This window comes from Tinamus guttatus, unplaced genomic scaffold (assembly GCF_059628265.1).
Source record: "Tinamus guttatus ecotype Peru unplaced genomic scaffold, ASM5962826v1 Tinamus_guttatus_pri_ptg000688l, whole genome shotgun sequence".
NCBI classification, from domain to species: Eukaryota; Metazoa; Chordata; class Aves; order Tinamiformes; family Tinamidae; genus Tinamus; species Tinamus guttatus.
The window spans coordinates 738-19,546 of NW_028289222.1; the positions used below are offsets into that span (position 1 = coordinate 738).

At 64.8% G+C, this 18,809-nt stretch overlaps 1 protein-coding gene across 1 annotated transcript; it reads right to left on the minus strand.

The window, feature by feature from the left end:
* Positions 1–981: 981 nt before the first annotated feature.
* LOC104579114 (spliceosome RNA helicase DDX39B) lies at positions 982–17,347 on the minus strand. The gene is made up of 10 exons (XM_088536639.1): positions 17,123–17,347; positions 13,372–13,499; positions 12,113–12,205; positions 11,326–11,509; positions 7,911–8,029; positions 5,369–5,500; positions 4,517–4,626; positions 3,161–3,305; positions 1,853–2,000; positions 982–1,013 (listed from the first exon to the last, which is right to left on the minus strand). The coding sequence occupies exons 1-10, from the start codon at positions 17,331–17,333 to the stop codon at positions 997–999; spliced, it is 1,287 nt and encodes a 428-aa protein (XP_088392765.1). The 5' UTR covers positions 17,334–17,347; the 3' UTR covers positions 982–996.
* Positions 17,348–18,809: the final 1,462 nt, after the last annotated feature.

Here is an 18,809-nt window from a genome sequence, read left to right on the forward strand (position 1 = left end):
CCCGTCCCCTCCCCCTCCTCGCACCTCCGCGGCCGCCGGCGGGAAGAGGCTGCGGGGTCCCGGGGCCGCCCTTTATAGGGGCGCGCGGAGGCCCCGCCCCGCGCTGCCCGCCCCCAACATGGCCGCCACGACTTCGCGACCCCCCGCGCGCATGCGCCGCGCCGCTCTACACCGCCTCTGCGCACGCGCGCGAAGCGCCGCGCGCCCCCCGCGCATGCGCGCCCCGCCGCTGTGCGCAGGCGTAGCCTCTCTCCGGCCGTCCCCTCCGCGCATGCGCCGCACCGCCCCCCGCCGTCTCTGCGCACGCACGCAACACGCCGCGCGCCCCCCGCGCATGCGCGGTAGCCCCCCCCCGCTGTGCGCATGCGTAGCCTCTCTCCGACCACCTCCCCCCGCGCATGCGCCACGTCGCTCCACCCCGCCTCTGCGCACGCGCACAGCAACGCGCCGCCCCCCCCCGCGCATGCGTAGCCCCGCTCCGCCCCCCCCGCGCGCATGCGCGGCCGCCTCCCGGAGCCTTCACCCGCTCCGCCCCCCCCCGCGCATGCGCAGCCCAGCTCCACCGCCCTCCTCCAAGCCACACCCCCCCACGGCGCCGGCCCCGCCCACGGCCCTTCGCCCCGCCCCCAAGCAGACGGCGGCGTCCAGGGACCCGGCGGCACCGGGCGACTTTATTACCAAAAAAACAAAACAAAAACCAAAAAACACCAGAAATTTTACAGCTGAAGGGCCCGGGGGAGGGGCCCGGCGAGGCCCCGCCCCCGCGGTTTCTTTTTTCCTCTTTTTTTTTGTCTTTTCAGGCTTTTTTTCTATAAAAGCCCCCCAAGGGGGGAGTGGGCGGTTTCGGGCCCCGCCCCCGCGCATGGGGGCGGGGCCCCGCAGGCTCCTCCTCCTCGCGGGGGGGCGGCGGCGACGTCGGGGCCCCCCCCGGGTCCTCGTGGAGGGGGCGGGGCCGAAGAGACCGGAACCAATGGGGGGCGGCGGGGGGAGGGGCGTTTATCGGGTCTGCTCGACTGCGGGGGGGGGGGGAGACGTCAGTGACACCCGTGTCCCCACGGCCCCCCCGTGTCCCCACGGCCCCCCCGTGTCCCCCACGGTGTCACCAGTGTCCGTGTCCCCCATGGTGTCCCCATGTCCCCGCTGTGTCCCTGTGTCCCCCCGTGTCCCCATGGTTTCTGTGTGTCCCCATGGTCTCTAAGTGTCCCCATGGTGTCCCCATGTCCCTGCAGTGTCCCCAGGATGTCCCCACATTGTCACTCACTATAAGAGGAGATGTCGATCTCGTCGGGCAGCTCGCTGATGTTCACCTCGAACCGTGTCCCCGTGTCCCCATGGTCTCTATGTGTCCCCATGGTGTCCCCATGTCCCCGCAGTGTCCCCGCAGTGTCCCCATGTCCCCTCATTGTCACTCACTGTAGGAGGAGATGTCGATCTCGTCGGGCAGCTCACTGATGTTCACCTCGAACCGTGTCCCCGTGTCCCCGTGTCCCCATGGTCTCTATGTGTCCCCATGTCCCCGCAGTGTCCCCGCAGTGTCCCCATGATGTCCCCATGTCACTCACTGTAGGAGGAGATGTCGATCTCGTCGGGCAGCTCGCTGATGTTCACCTCGAACCGTGTCCCCGTGTCCCCATGGTCTCTATGTGTCCCCATGGTCTCTATGTGTCCCCACGGTGTCCCCATGTCCCCACGATGTCCCCATGTCACTCACTGTAGGAGGAGATGTCGATCTCGTCGGGCAGCTCGCTGATGTTCACCTCGAACCGTGTCCCCGTGTCCCCGTGTCCCCATGGTCTCTATGTGTCCCCATGGTGTCCCCATGTCCCCGCAGTGTCCCCACATTGTCACTCACTGTAGGAGGAGATGTCGATCTCGTCGGGCAGCTCGCTGATGTTCACCTCGAACCGGTCCTGGACGTCGTTCAGGATCTTGGCGTCGTTCTCGTCCGACACGAACGTGATGGCCAGGCCCTTGGTGCCGAAGCGCCCGGCGCGGGCCACCTGCGGGACAGGGACGGCACCGTCATTGTCACCGACACCGTCATTGTCACCGACACCGTCATTGTCACCGTCATCGTCACCGTCACCGTCATTGTCACCGTCATCGTCATCGTTGCCGTCACCGGTATCGGCACTGTCATCGTCACCGTAATCATCATCGTCACCGGTATCGGCACCGTCATCGGCACCGTCATCGTCATTGGCACCGTCATCGTCACTGGCACCGACCCCGTGGGGTCTCCTTGTGCCCATGGGGACCCCTGCAGTGTCCCTGCAGTGTCCCTTTGTCCCCACGGTGTCCCCGTCCCCACAGTGTCCCCACGTGTCCCCAATGTCCCCATGTCCCCTCACCCGGTGCAGGTAGGTGTCCGAGTCCTCGGGCATGTCGTAGTTGAACGCGATGTTGACCCTCTCGATGTCCCCGCGGTGTCCCCGTCCCCACGATGTCCCCGTCTCCATGGTGTCCCCACGGTGTCCCCGTCCCCGCAGTGTCCCCAATGTCCCCATGTCCCCATGTCCCCTCACCCGGTGCAGGTAGGTGTCCGAGTCCTCGGGCATGTCGTAGTTGAACGCGATGTTGACCCTCTCGATGTCCCCGTCTCCATGGTGTCCCCACGGTGTCCCCGTCCCCGCGGTGTCCCCACGGTGTCCCCAATGTCCCCATGTCCCCTCACCCGGTGCAGGTAGGTGTCCGAGTCCTCGGGCATGTCGTAGTTGAACGCGATGTTGACCCTCTCGATGTCCCCGCGGTGTCCCCGTCCCCACGGTGTCCCCACGGTGTCCCCGTCTCCATGGTGTCCCCACGGTGTCCCCGTCCCCGCGGTGTCCCCACGGTGTCCCCAATGTCCCCATGTCCCCTCACCCGGTGCAGGTAGGTGTCCGAGTCCTCGGGCATGTCGTAGTTGAACGCGATGTTGACCCTCTCGATGTCCCCGTCCCCACGGTGTCCCCACGGTGTCCCCGTCCCCGCGGTGTCCCCACGGTGTCCCCAATGTCCCCATGTCCCCTCACCCGGTGCAGGTAGGTGTCCGAGTCCTCGGGCATGTCGTAGTTGAACGCGATGTTGACCCTCTCGATGTCCCCGTCCCCGCGGTGTCCCCACGGTGTCCCCATCCCCACGGTGTCCCCGCGGTGTCCCCAATGTCCCCATGTCCCCTCACCCGGTGCAGGTAGGTGTCCGAGTCCTCGGGCATGTCGTAGTTGAACGCGATGTTGACCCTCTCGATGTCCATCCCGCGCCCAAACAGGTTGGTGGCCACCAGGATGCGGCGCTGGAAGTCCTTGAACTGCTGGTACCGGGACAGCCTGGGGGACATTGGGAACATTGGGGACACGGGGACATTGGGGACATTGGGGACACATCCTTGAACTGCTGGTACCGGGACAGCCTGGGGGGACATGGGGACATTGGGGACACGGGGACATTGGGGACATTGGGGACATGGGGACACGTCCTTGAACTGCTGGTACCGGGACAGCCTGGGGGACATTGGGGACATTGGGGACGTTGGGGACGTTGGGGACATTGGGGACACATCCTTGAACTGCTGGTACCGGGACAGCCTGGGGGACATTGGGGACATTGGGGACGTTGGGGACGTTGGGGACATTGGGGACACATCCTTGAACTGCTGGTACCGGGACAGCCTGGGGGACATGGGGACATTGGGGACATTGGGGACATTGGGGACGTGTCCTTGAACTGCTGGTACCGGGACAGCCTGGGGGACATTGGGGACATTGGGGACGTTGGGGACGTTGGGGACATTGGGGACACATCCTTGAACTGCTGGTACCGGGACAGCCTGGGGGACATTGGGGACATTGGGGACATTGGGGACATGGGGACATGTCCTTGAACTGCTGGTACTGGGACAGCCTGGGGGACATGGGGACATTGGGGACATTGGGGACATGGGGACACATCCTTGAACTGCTGGTACCGGGACAGCCTGGGGGGACATGGGGACATTGGGGACATTGGGGACGTGTCCTTGAACTGCTGGTACCGGGACAGCCTGGGGGGACATTGGGGACATTGGGGACATGGTGACACGGTGACATCGATGTCACTGTCACCCACCTCTCCTCCTGCGGCATCCCGCGGTGGATGGCGATGGCCGGGACGTGGGGACACGGGGATGTTGGGACGTGGGGATGTTGGGGACATTGGGGACATGGTGACACAGTGTCATTGGTGTCATTGGTGTCACTGTCACCCACCTCTCCTCCTGCGGCATCCTGCGGTGGATGGCGATGGCCGGGACGTGGGGACGTTGGGACACAGGGATGTTGGGACACAGGGACATGGGGATGTTGGGGACATGGTGACACAGTGACATTGGTGACACGGTGTCATTGTCACCCACCTCTCCTCCTGCGGCATCCCGCGGTGGATGGCGATGGCCGGGACGTGGGGACATGGGGATGTTGGGGATGTTGGGATGTTGTGGACACGGTGATGTGGTGTCATGGTGTCATGGTGACACGGTGACATCGCTGTCATTGTCCCCCACCTCTCCTCCTGCGGCATCCCGCGGTGGATGGCGATGGCCGGGAAGTTCTGCTCCACCAGCAGCTGGGCCAGCGCGATGCAGCGCTGCACCGACTTCACGAAGATCACCACCTGCGGGGGGGGACGGGGGGACATGGGGACACGGAGGGGACAACGGGGACACGGAGGGGACAACGGGGACACGGGGGGGACACACGGGAGGACACACAGGACGTCACCCAGGTGCCGCGGAGCCCCCAGGTCCCCCCCAGCCCCCCAGGGCAGCGGATCCTCCCCCAGGCCCCCCCGGACCCCCAAGTCCCCCCAGGCCCCTCCCTCCAGCCCCCCAGGACCCCCCCAGGCCCCTCCCAGACCCCCCAGGTCCCTCCCTGAGCCCCCCAGGTCCTCTGAGACCCCCCAAGTCCCTCCCGGGAGCCCTCCCAGACCCCCCAAGTCCCTCCCTCAGCCCCCCAAGTCCCCCCCAAATCCCTCTCTGAGCCCCCCAGGTCCCTCCCAGCCCCCCAGGTCCTCCCAAGTCCCTCTCTCCACCCCCCAAGTCCCTCTGACACCCCCAGGACCCCCCCAGGTCCCTCCCAGCCCCCCAAGTCCCTCCCTGAGCCCCCCAATCCCCCCCCCCCAAATCCCTCTCCCCCAAATCCCTCTCCCAGCCCCCCAGGTCCCTCTGACACCCCCAGGTCCCCCCACATCCCCCCAGGTCCCTCCCGGACCCCCAAGTCCCCCCAGATCCACCCCCAAGTCCCCCCCTCCAGCTCCCCAAATCCCTCCCGGGAGCCCCCCAAGTCCCTTCCTCAGCCCCCCACGTCCCCCCCACATCCCCCCCACGTCCCCCCCCGTCCCCCCCGTCCCCCCCCACCTGGTTGAACTCGAGCACGTCCAGCAGGTCGAACAGCTTGCGGTTCTTCTCGTTGTCCTTGAGCTTCACGTAGTACTGCTGCAGCCCGTGCAGCGTCAGCTTGGTCTCGTCGTCCACGAAGATCTCCATGGGCTGGGGGGGAGAGCGGCGTCAGCGCCCCACGGCGCCCGCGGCGCCCGGACCCACACGGGGCAGCCGGGACCCACATGGGGCAGCCAGGACCCACATGGGGCCTTGTGGGGCAGCCAGGACCCACATGAGGCTTCTGCAGGGCCCATGGGGCAGCTGAGACCCACATGGGGCTTCTGCAGGGCCCATGGGGCGGCCGGGACCCACACGGGGCCTTGTGGGGCAGCCGGACCCACACGGGGCTTCTGCAGGGCCTATGGGGTGGCCAGGACCCACACAGGGCTTCTGCAGGGCCTATGGGGCAGCCGGGACCCACATGGGGCCTTGTGGGGCAGCCGGGACCCACATGGGGCTTCTGCAGAGCCTATGGGGCAGCCGGGACCCACACGGGGCCTTGTGGGGCGGCCGGACCCACACAGGGCCCATGGGGCAGCCGGACCCACATGGGGCTCCTGCAGGGCCCATGGGGCGGCCGGGACCCACACGGGGCCCGTGGGGCGGCGGGACCCACATGGGGCCATGGGGCAGCCAGGACCCACATGGGGCTTCTGCAGGGCCTATGGGGTGGCCGGGACCCACATGGGGCCTTGTGGGGCGGCCGGGACCCAAATGGGGCCCATGGGGCGGCCGGACCCACATGAGGCTTCTACAGGGCCCATGGGGCAGCCGGGACCCACATGGGGCCCATGGGGCAGCCGGGACCCACACAGGGCCTTGTGGGGCGGCCGGGACCCACAAGTGGCTCCTGCAGAGCCCCATGGGGCACCCAGGACCTATAAGAGGCTTTTGGGGCCAGGTGGGGACCCACAAGTGGTTCCTTGGGTGCCGGGGGACCCATAAGTGGCTTCTCCAGAGCCTTGTGGGGCAGGCGGGACCCACAAGTGGCTCCTGCAGGGCCCTGTGGGGCAGCCGGGGACCCACAAGTGGCTCTCAGGGCCCGTTGGGGACCCCCAAGTGGCTTCCCCAGAACCTCTTGGGACACTTGGGGACCCCCAAGTGCCTTCTGGGACAGTTGGGGACCCTCGAGCAGCTGTTCGGGCAGTTGGGGACCCCCAAGTGGCTTTTCGGGTGCAATCTGGGTCACGGTGACCCCCAAGTTGATTTCTCAGGGTCTTTCTGGGGGGTTTGGTGACCCACAAGTGGCTTTTTGGGTGCATTTTGGGGCACGGTGACCCCTAAGTGGGTCCCCCGGCTCTTCCTGGGGGTTTTGCTGACCCATAAGTGGCTTTTCAAGTGTGTTTTGGGTCACAGCGACCCACAAGCAGCTTTCCCAGGGCCTTATGGGTAGCTGTGACCCCTAACTGAGCCCCATAAGTGGGTTTCCCATTGCATTGTGGGTCACTGCGACCCCCAAGTGGCCTCTGGGGGTGCCCCATAGCCGGGAGCTCCCGGCACCCTCTGCCCCACAACCACCCCCCCCCCGGGCCCTCTGGACCGCGGCGCCCCATAACCAGGCCCCATAACCAGGCCCCATAACCAGGCCCCCATGGGGCAGCGCTGCCCCATAGCGCAGTGCCCGGTGCATTGTGGGTAGTCCCACCCCATAGCCTGGCCCCACAGTGAGACCCCCCCCCCATCCACTCTGGTGCCCCATGGGGGCACCATGGGACAGCGCTGCCCCATAAGTGGCCCCAGTGCGTTATGGGATAATACTGCTGCCCCATAAGTGCCCTCCATGCATTAGGGGGTACCGCTGCCCCATAAGTGGCCCTAGTACATCATGGGATAGCGCTGCCCCATAAGTGGCCCCAATACCCCATGGGCTAGCACTGCTGCCCCATAAGTGGCCCCAACGCCCCACGGGGCCCCTATACCCTATAGGGCAGCGCCGCCCCATAAGTGGCCCCAATACCCTATGGGGCCGCTACGCCCTATAGGGCAGCGCCGCCCCATAAGTGGCCCTCAATACCCTATGGGGCCCCTACGCCCTATAGGGCAGCGCTGCCCCATAAGTGGCCCTCAACACCCTATGGGGCAGCCCCAGCCCCTCCCGCCCCATAACCCGGCGGCGGCGGCGGCGGCTCCGGTCCTGGCGGCTCCGGTCCCAGCTCCGGTCCCGGCTCCGGTCCCGGCTCCGAGGGAGGAGGAGGAGGCGCCGGGGGGGGCGCTGCAGCCGGGGGGGGGACACGGTGACATGGGGACACGGTGACACGGGGACACGGGGGGGGGGGGGGGACACCGAGAGCTCTTCCGCAAGGGGGGGACACGGGGACATGGGGGCGGTTCCATCTTGCAGGAGCTGGCGGCCGCGGGTGACACCGGGTGACGTCGGGTGACACCGCGGGTGACGCCGCGGGTGACGTCGGGTGACACCGGGTGACGCCGCGGGTGACACCACGGGTGACGTCGGGTGACGCCGCGGGTGACACAGGTGACGCGACGGGTGACGCCGGGTGACGCCAGGGGACATTACGTCTTGCATGAACTTGCGGCACACGGGGCGGATGTCCCGGCTCAGGGTGGCGCTGAACATCATGACCTGCTTCTCGTGCGGGGTCATGCGGAAGATCTCCTGGACGTCGCGGCGCATGTCTGTGGGGACAAGGGACATCATCATGGGGACATCATGGGGACATGGGGACATCATGGGGACATGGGGACATGGGGACACAAGGACACGGGGTCATGCGGAAGATCTCCTGGACGTCGCGGCGCATGTCTGTAAAGAGGGGACATGGGGACAGGGTGACATTAACATGGGGACATCATGGGGACACCATGGGGACATCATCATGGGGACATGGGGACATGGAGGACACAGGGTCATGCGGAAGATCTCCTGGACGTCGCGGCGCATGTCTGCAAAGAGGGGACATGAGGACATCATGGGGACACCATGGGGACATCATGGGGACATGGGGACATCATGGGGACACCATGGGGACATGGGGACATCATGGGGACATCATGGGGACATCATGGGGACATGGGGACATCACCGCGGGGATGGGGACACGGGGACACGGGGTCATGCGGAAGATCTCCTGGACGTCACGACGCATGTCTGTGAAAGGGGACATGGGGACATGGGGACATCATCATGGGGACATGGGGACATCATGGGGACATGGGGGGACACAAGGACATGGGGACACGGGGTCATGCGGAAGATCTCCTGGACGTCACGGCGCATGTCTGTGAAAGGGGACATGGGGGACATCATCATGGGGACATCATGGGGACATGGGGACATGGGGGACACAGGGACACGGGGTCATGCGGAAGATCTCCTGGACGTCGCGGCGCATGTCTGCATGAAGACAAGGGACATCATGGGGACATGGGGACATCATGGGGACACCATGGGGACATGGGGACATCATGGGGACATCATGGGGACATCATGGGGACATGGGGACATCACCGCGGGGATGGGGACACGGGGACACGGGGTCATGCGGAAGATCTCCTGGACGTCACGACGCATGTCTGTGAAAGGGGACATGGGGACATGGGGACATCATCATGGGGACATGGGGACATCATGGGGACATGGGGGGACACAAGGACATGGGGACACGGGGTCATGCGGAAGATCTCCTGGACGTCACGGCGCATGTCTGTGAAAGGGGACATGGGGGACATCATCATGGGGACATCATGGGGACATGGGGACATGGGGGACACAGGGACACGGGGTCATGCGGAAGATCTCCTGGACGTCGCGGCGCATGTCTGCATGAAGACAAGGGACATCATGGGGACATGGGGACATCATGGGGACACCATGGGGACATGGGGACATCATGGGGACATCATGGGGACATCATGGGGACATGGGGACATCACCGCGGGGATGGGGACACGGGGACACGGGGTCATGCGGAAGATCTCCTGGACGTCGCGGCGCATGTCTGCATGAAGACAAGGGACATCATGGGGACATGGGGACACCATGGGAACACGGGGGACATGGGGACAGCACCGCGGGGACAAGGAGACATGGGAGGGGGCAGGGGACATGGGGACGCAGGGGGACACAAGGACATGGGGGAACAACAGGGACACAGGGACAATGCGGACACGGGGGGACATGGGGACGGAGAGGGGGGACAGGGGGGACGGGAGACAAGGGGGCAGCAGGGACCCCCCCAGTGTCCCCATGTCCCCATACCCAGCTGCTCCAACATCTTGTCACCCTCGTCCAGGATGAAGTGCTCCATGTCCCCTCATTGTCCCCATGTCCCCTCATTGTCCCCACGTACCCAACTGCTCCAACATCTTGTCACACTCGTCCAGGATGAAGTGCTTGATGTCCCCATGGTGTCCCCATGTCGCCTCATTGTCCCCATGTCCCTCATTGTCCCCACGTACCCAGCTGCTCCAGCATCTTGTCACACTCGTCCAGGATGAAGTGCTTGATGTCCCCATGTCCCTCATTGTCCCCAATGTCCCCTCATTGTCCCCATGTCCCCTCATTGTCCCCACGTACCCAGCTGCTCCAACATCTTGTCACACTCGTCCAGGATGAAGTGCTCCATGTCCCCATGTCCCTCATTGTCCCCGTGTCCCCACGTCCCCGCAGTGTCCCCAATGTCCCCTCATTGTCCCCACGTACCCAGCTGCTCCAACATCTTGTCACACTCGTCCAGGATGAAGTGCTTGATGTCCCCATGGTGTCCCCATGTCCCCGCAGTGTCCCCATGGTGTCCCCAATGTCCCCATGGTGTCCCCAATGTCCCCATGGTGTCCCCAATGTCCCCATGTCCCCATACCCAGCTGCTCCAGCATCTTGTCACACTCGTCCAGGATGAAGTGCTTGATGTCCCCTCATTGTCCCCATGTCCCCATGGTGTCCCCAATGTCCCCATGGTGTCCCCACGTACCCAGCTGCTCCAGCATCTTGTCACCCTCGTCCAGGATGAAGTGCTCCATGTCCCCATGTCCCTCATTGTCCCCATGTCCCCTCATTGTCCCCATGGTGTCCCCACGGTGTCCCCACGTACCCAGCTGCTCCAGCATCTTGTCACACTCGTCCAGGATGAAGTGCTCCATGTCCCCTCATTGTCCCCATGTCCCCTCATTGTCCCTATGTCCTTCGTTGTCCCCGTGTCCCCACGTCCCCGCAGTGTCCCCATGGTGTCCCCACGTCCCCGCAGTGTCCCCAGTGTCCCCTCATTGTCCCCACGTACCCAGCTGCTCCAGCATCTTGTCACACTCGTCCAGGATGAAGTGCTTGATGTCCCCATGGTGTCCCCATGTCCCCGCAGTGTCCCCATGGTGTCCCCACGTACCTGCAGTGTCCCCAGTGTCCCCTCATTGTCCCCACGTACCCAGCTGCTCCAGCATCTTGTCACACTCGTCCAGGATGAAGTGCTTGATGTCCCCATGTCCCCTCATTGTCCCCATGTCCCCTCATTGTCCCCATGTCCCCTCATTGTCCCCACATTGTCCCCATGTCCCCATACCCAGCTGCTCCAACATCTTGTCACACTCGTCCAGGATGAAGTGCTTGATGTCCCCATGTCCCTCATTGTCCCCATGTCCCCTCATTGTCCCCATGTCCTTCGTTGTCCCCGTGTCCCCACGTCCCCGCAGTGTCCCCAATGTCCCCATGGTGTCCCCACGTACCCAGCTGCTCCAGCATCTTGTCACACTCGTCCAGGATGAAGTGCTCCATGTCCCCTCATTGTCCCCATGTCCCCTCATTGTCCCCACGTACCCAGCTGCTCCAGCATCTTGTCACACTCGTCCAGGATGAAGTGCTTGATGTCCCCATGTCCCTCATTGTCCCCACGTCCTTCGTTGTCCCCGTGTCCCCACGTCCCCGCAGTGTCCCCATGGTGTCCCCAATGTCCCCATGGTGTCCCCTCATTGTCCCCACGTACCCAGCTGCTCCAACATCTTGTCACACTCGTCCAGGATGAAGTGCTTGATGTGCTTCAGGTTGAGGCTCTTGTTCCGGGCCAGCGCCAGGATGCGTCCGGGTGTCCCCACCACCACGTGGGGACAGCTCTTCTTGAGGACCTCCTCGTCCTTCTTGATGGACAGGCCGCCGAAGAACACGGCCACCTGCGGGGGGACACGGGGACGCGGTGACGCCGGGGACACCGCGGGATGGGGACACGGTGACACCGGGGGACAGGGACACCGCGGGACGGGGACACGGTGACACCGGGGACACCGCGGGATGGGGACACCGCGGGATGGGGACACCGCGGGACGGGGACACCGGGGACACCGCGGGATGGGGGACACTGCGGGACGGGGACACGGTGACACCGGGGACACCGCGGGACGGGGACACCGCGGGATGGGGACACCGTGGGCTGCAGGCGCCGCCTCCCCCAAATTCCCCCTTTCCTGCTCAGAAATCCCTGCATCCCTCCCCTTTCCCTCCCCAAAATGCCCCAAAACACCCCAAAATGCCCCAAAACACCCCAAAAAGCTCCTTTACACTCCAAAATACCTCTTTACACCCCAAAACACCTCTCTATGCCCCAGAATACCCCTCTACACCCCAAAATATCCCTTTACAGACCAAAATGCTCCTCTGCACCCCAAAACGTCCCTCTACACCCCAAAATGCCCCCCATGTCCCCTCAGAGCCCCCTCTTCTCGCACCGTTTCCCCGTTTCCCGCCCTGTTTTTCCCAGATTTTCTCAGTTTTCCCACCTTCACGCTCGGCATGTACTTGGAGAAGCGCTCGTACTCCTTGCTGATCTGGAAGGCCAGCTCGCGCGTGTGGCACATGACCAGCACCGACACCTGCAACGTGTCCCCAAGTGTCACCAATGTGTCACCGACGGGTCCCCGGGGTGTCCCTGTGTCCCCCCATGTCCCTACTGCGCCCCCAAGTTCTCCCCTTGTGTCCCCATGGTGTCCCCATTCCCCCAAGTTGTCCACCCCATGTCCCCATGAAGTCCCTGTGTCCCCACCACGTCCCCACGATGTCCCCCGTGTCCCTCCCGTGTCCCCACGATGTCCCCCGTGTCCCTCCCATGTCCCCACGAAGTCCCCGTGTCCCTCCCGTGTCCCCACGATGTCCCCTGTGTCCCTCCCGTGTCCCCATGATGTCCCCCATGTCCCTCCCGTGTCCCCATGAAGTCCCTGTGTCCCTCTCGTGTCCCCACGATGTCCCCGTGTCCCTCCCGTGTCCCCACAATGTCCCCGTGTCCCTCCCGTGTCCCCATGATGTCCCCCGTGTCCCTCCCGTGTCCCCACGATGTCCCTGTGTCCCTCCCGTGTCCCTCCCGTGTCCCCGCCTCTCTCCAGTCTCTGCTCATGTCACTGCCCTGCCCCAGTTGTCCCCTCCGTGTCCCCACCATGTTCCCCTGCATCCTCCCCATGTCCCCCCATGGTGTCCCCCCGTGTCCCTGCCACATTCCCGTGCCCCCTCCGCGTGTCCCCCCGTCCCTGCCGTGTCCCCCCACGGTGTCCCCATGTCCCCGCCATGTTCCCGTGTCCCCACCATGTCCCCACCGTGTCCCTGTCGCATCCCTCCGTGTGTCACTGCCATGTTCCCATGTCCCCACCATGTCCCCACCGTGTCCCTGTCGCATCCCTCTGTGTGTCACTGCCATGACCCCCATGTCCCCCCATATCCCCGCCATGTCCCCCGTGTTGTCCCCTCCATGTCCCTGCCATGTCCCCCTGTTGTCCCCGTGTATCGCCATGTGCCCTGCGTCGTGTCCCGTGTCCCTGCCATGTTCCTGTGTCCCCATGTTGTCCCCACCGTGTCCCCGCCATGTCCCCCATGTCCCTGCCACATCCCGCCACGCTGTCCTCCCCATGTTGTCCCCCCTGTGTCCCCTCCATGTCCCCCCCTCTGTCCCTGCCATGTCCCCCATGTCCCCCGTGTTGTCCCCTCCATGTCCCCCCTGTGTCCCCCCCGTGTCCCCTCTTTGTCCCCCCCGTGTCCCCCCCGCGCTCACCTGGCCGGTGACGGGCTCCAGCTGCTGCAGCGTGGCCAGCACGAACACGGCCGTCTTGCCCATGCCGGACTTGGCCTGGCACAGCACGTCCATGCCCAGGATGGCCTGCGGGATGCACTCGTGCTGCACTGCGGGGACATGGGGACAATGTGGGGACAATGTGGGGACACGTGGGGACACGTGGGGACACGGCCTGGCACAGCACGTCCATGCCCAGGATGGCCTGCGGGATGCACTCGTGCTGCACTGCGGGGACAACGTGGGGACATGGGGACAATGTGGGGACACGTGGGGACACGTGGGGACACGGCCTGGCACAGCACGTCCATGCCCAGGATGGCCTGCGGGATGCACTCGTGCTGCACTGCGGGGACATGGGGACAACGTGGGGACATGGGGACAATGTGGGGACACGTGGGGACACGTGGGGACACGGCCTGGCACAGCACGGCCATGCCCAGGATGGCCTGCGGGATGCACTCGTGCTGCACTGCGGGGACATGGGGACAATGTGGGGACATGGGGACACGTGGGGACAATGTGGGGACACGTGGGGACATGTGGGGACACGGCCTGGCACAGCACGGCCATGCCCAGGATGGCCTGCGGGATGCACTCGTGCTGCACTGCGGGGACATGGGGACAATGTGGGGACACTGCGGGGTTGGTGTTGGGGACACCGCTGGGGACACCATGGGGACAGTGTTGGGGACACCGTGGTGACACCCGCTCTCAGACGGGTGCTCAAAGCCGCAGTCCACGATGGCGCGCAGGGTATGGGGACACCATGGGGACACCGCAGGGTTGATGTTGGGAACACCATGGGGACACCGCTGGGGACACCATGGGGTTGGGGATGGTGTTGGGGGACACCATGGGGACACCGTTGGGGACAGCGTGGCGTTGGGGACACCATTGGGGACACCATGGGGACACCCTCACCTTCAGACGGATGCTCGAATCCGCAGTCCACGATGGCGCACAGGGTGTGGGGACACCATAGGGAGACCATGGGGACACCGTGGGGTTGGGGATGGTGTTGGGGACACCTTGGGGACACCTTGGGGACACCTTGGGGACATACCCACCTTCGAACGGGTGCTCGAAGCCGCAGTCCACGATGGCGCGCAGGGTATGGGGATATCACAGGGACACCATGGGGACACCGTGGGGTTGGGGACACCGTTGGGGACACCATGGGGACACCGTTGGTGACACTCACCTTCGGATGGATGCTCGAATCCGCAGTCCACGATGGCGCACAGGGTGTGGGGACACCATAGGGAGACCATGGGGACACCGTGGGGTTGGGGATGGTGTTGGGGACACCATGGGGACACGTGGGGACGTTGTTGGTGACACCCACCTTTGCAGGAATTCTCAAAGCCGCAGTCCACGATGGCGCACAGGGTATGGGGACACCATAGGGATACCATGGGGACACCGCGGGGTTGGGGATGGGGATGGTGTTGGGGACACCGCGGGGTTGGGGACACTGTGGGGACACCCTGGGGACACCGTTGGGGACACTCACCTTCGGACAGGTGCTCAAAGCCGCAGCCCACGATGGCGTGCAGGGTGTGGGGACACCATGGGGACACTGCGGGGTTGGGGATGGTGTTGGGGACACCTTGGGGACATACCCACCTTTGGAGGGGTGCTCAAAGCCGCAGTCCACGATGGCGCGCAGGGTATGGGGACACCATGGGGTTGGGGATGGTGTTGGGGACACCTTGGGGACACCATGGGGACACCTTGGGGACACCATAGGGACACACTCACCCTCGGATGGGTGCTCAAAGCCGCAGTCCACGATGGCGCGCAGGGTATGGGGATACCATGGGGACACCATGGGGACACCATGGGGACACTGTGGGGACACCTTGGGGACATACCCACCTTCCGAGGGATGTTCGAAGCCGCAGTCCACGATGGCGCGCAGGGTGTGGGGATACCACAGGGATACCATGGGGACACCGTGGGGTTGGGGATGGTGTTGGGGACACCTTGGGGACACCTTGGGGACACCTTGGGGACACCTTGGGGACATACCCACCTTCGGACGGGTGCTCGAAGCCGCAGTCCACGATGGCGCGCAGGGTATGGGGACACCATGGGGATGGGGATGATGTTGGGGACACCGTTGGGGACACTTTGGGGACACACTGACCTTCTGAAGGATGCTCGAAGCCGCAGTCCACGATGGCGCGCAGGGTATGGGGACACCATAGGGACACCATGGGGACACCGCGGGGTTGGGGACACCCTGGGGACACCGTTGGTGACACCGTTGGTGACACCCACCTTCCGAGGGATGCTCAAAGCCGCAGTCCACGATGGCGCGCAGGGTATGGGGACACCATAGGGACACCATGGGGACACCGCGGGGTTGGGGATGGTGTTGGGGACACCGTTGGGGACACCGCGGTGTCACATACTCTCAGACGGGTGCTCGAAGCCGCAGTCCACGATGGCGCGCAGGGTATGGGGATACCACAGGGATACCATGGGGACACCGTGGGGTTGGGGACACCCTGGTGACACCGTTGGTGACACCATGGGGACACCGTGGGGTTGGGGACACCCTGGTGACACCGTTGGTGACACTCACCTTCAGACGGGTGCTCAAAGCCGCAGTCCACAATGGCGCGCAGGGTATGGGGACACCATGGGGACACCGCGGGGTTGGGGATGGTGTTGGGGACACCGTTGGGGACACCGCGGTGTCACATACTCTCAGACGGGTGCTCGAAGCCGCAGTCCACGATGGCATGCAGGGTATGGGGATACCATAGGGACACCATGGGGACACTGCAGGGTTGGGGACACCTTAGGGACACCTTGGGGACACCATGGGGACACCGTTGGGGACACCCACCTTCGGACGGGTGCTCAAACCCGCAGTCCACGATGGCGCGCAGGGTATGGGGACACCATGGGGACACTTTGGGGACACCATAGGGACACACCCACCTTCGGACGGGTGCTCAAACCCACAGTCCACGATGGCGCGCAGGGTATGGGGATACCATAGGGACACCATGGGGACACCGTGGGGTTGGGGACACCTTGGTGACACTGTTGGTGACACTCACCTTCCGAAGGATGCTCAAAGCCGCAGTCCACGATGGCGCGCAGGGTGTGGGGACACCATGGGGTTGGGGTTGGGGATGGTGTTGGGGACAGCTTGGGGACACCGTTGGTGACACCGTTGGGGACACACTGACCTTCAGATGGGTGCTCGAAGCCGCAGTCCATGATGGCGCGCAGGGTGTGGGGATACCACAGGGATACCACGGGGACACCATGGGGTTGGGGACACCTTGGTGACACTGTTGGTGACACTCACCCTCCGAGGGATGTTCAAAGCTGCAGTCCACGATGGCGTGCAGGGTATGGGGACATCATAGGGATACCATGGGGACACCGCGGGGTTGGGGACACCTTGGGGACACCTTGGTGACACTGTTGGTGACACTCACCTTCAGACGGGTGCTCAAAGCCGCAGTCCACGATGGCACGCAGGGTATGGGGATACCATGGGGTTGGGGATGGTGTTGGGGACACCTTGGGGACACCCTGGGGACACCTTGGGGACACACGTACCCTCCGAGGGATGTTCGAAGCCGCAGTCCACGATGGCGCGCAGGGTATGGGGACACCACAGGGATACCATGGGGACACCGCGGGGTTGGGGACACCCTGGGGACACCTTGGGCACGCTGTTGGTGACACTGTTGGTGACACTCACCCTCCGAGGGGTGCTCGAAGCCGCAGTCCACGATGGCGCGCAGCAGCTCCGGCTTGAGCAGGAAGTCGCGGAAGCCGGAGCTGTGGATGGACACGTAGGAGCCCTTGACGTCCTTCTTGGGGGGCACGTCCACGCCGTCGCCCCCCGCCTGGTTCTCCACCTCGTCGTCCTCGTAGTCCAGCAGCTCGTTGTCCACGTCGTTCTCCGCCATGGTGCTGGGGGACGGGGGGACATTGTGGGGACAGCGCGGGGACAGCAGGGGGCCCGGATCCGCCATGGGGACGGTGTGGGGACATGGGGACAGCAGGGGGCCCGGATCCGCCATGGGGACACGGGGACATCGTGGGGACACAGGGGACAGCAGGGAGGAGGGGGAGCCCGGATCCGCCATGGGGACGGTGTGGGGACAGCACGGGGACACGGGGACAGCAGAAAACACAAGGAGCCCGGATCCGCCATAGGGACGGTGTGGGGACAGCAGGGGACAGCAGGGAGCGGGGGGAGCCCGGATCCTCCATGGGGACACAGGGACATCACGGGGACACAGGGGACAGCAGGGAGGAGGGGGAGCCGGATCCACCATGGGGACACAGGGGACACAAGAAGCCTGGACCCTTCATGGGGACAAAGGGAGCCCGGGTCCTCCATGGGGACACAGGGACATCATGGGGACACGGGACAGCAGGGGGCCTGGATCCACCATGGGGACATTGGGGACACAGGGGACAGCAGGGAGCAGGGGGAGCCCAGATCCTCCATGGGGACATTGGGGACACAGGAAGCTGGACCCTTCATGGGGACACGGGGGACATCACAGGGACACAGGGGACAGCAAGGAGCCCCAGGTCCTCCATGGGGACATTGTGGGGACAGCGCGGGGACACGGGGACAGCAGAAAACACAGGGAGCCCTAATCCACTATGGTGCTGAGGGGACGGGGGGACGTTGCGGGGACAGCACGGGGACAGCAGGGGGCCCGGATCCGCCATGGGGACACAGGGACATCGGGGGGACATGGGGGACAGCAGGGGACACAGGCAGCCCAGATCCTCCATAGGGATGCAGGGACATCGGGGGGACACAGGGGACAGCAGGGAACCCGAATCCTCCACGAGGACATGGGGGACACAGGGACCCCAGATCCTGCACAGGGAGCCCGGATCCTCCATGGGGACACGGGGACATCGTGGGGACACGGGGGACAGCAGGGAACACGCGGAGCCCGGATCCTCCATAGGGACATGGGGATATCAGGGGGACACAGGGATGCAGGGAACGCGGGGAGCCTGGATGCTCCATGGGGATGCGGGTGACAACAGAGAGCCCAGACCCCCCATGGTGACATGGGGGACCCGGGGAGCCCGGATTCTCCATGGGGACACGGGGGACACAAGGAGCCCGGATCCTCCATAGGGACACGGGGGACACAAGGAGCCCGGATCGTACATGGGGACACAGGGGACACGGGGAGCCCAGCGCGGAGCCAACACAGGGACGCAGGGGGCAGGGGGGACCCGGTGCCTATAGGAACCCCAAACCCCATTGGGGAGTATCCCGGTGACTATAGGAACCCCAAACGCAGCCTCGGAGCAGCCCTAGTGCCTATAGGGACCCCAGAGCCGGTTTTGGGGTGTCCCCGGTGCCTATAGGGACCCCAGACCCCCTTTCGGGGCAGTCCCAGTGCTTA

Coding starts and splice junctions, on each gene's coding strand:
- LOC104579114 (XM_088536639.1), bottom strand. CDS start 17,333: ATGGCGGAGAACGACGTGGACAACGAGCTGCTGGACTACGAGGACGAC. Junction 8,030..11,325: donor CAAGATGTTGGAGCAGCTGG/GTACGTGGGGAC, acceptor TTGTCCCCACAG/ACATGCGCCGCGACGTCCAG. Junction 5,501..7,910: donor GCCGCAAGTTCATGCAAGAC/GTAATGTCCCCT, acceptor TCTCCCCCCCAG/CCCATGGAGATCTTCGTGGA.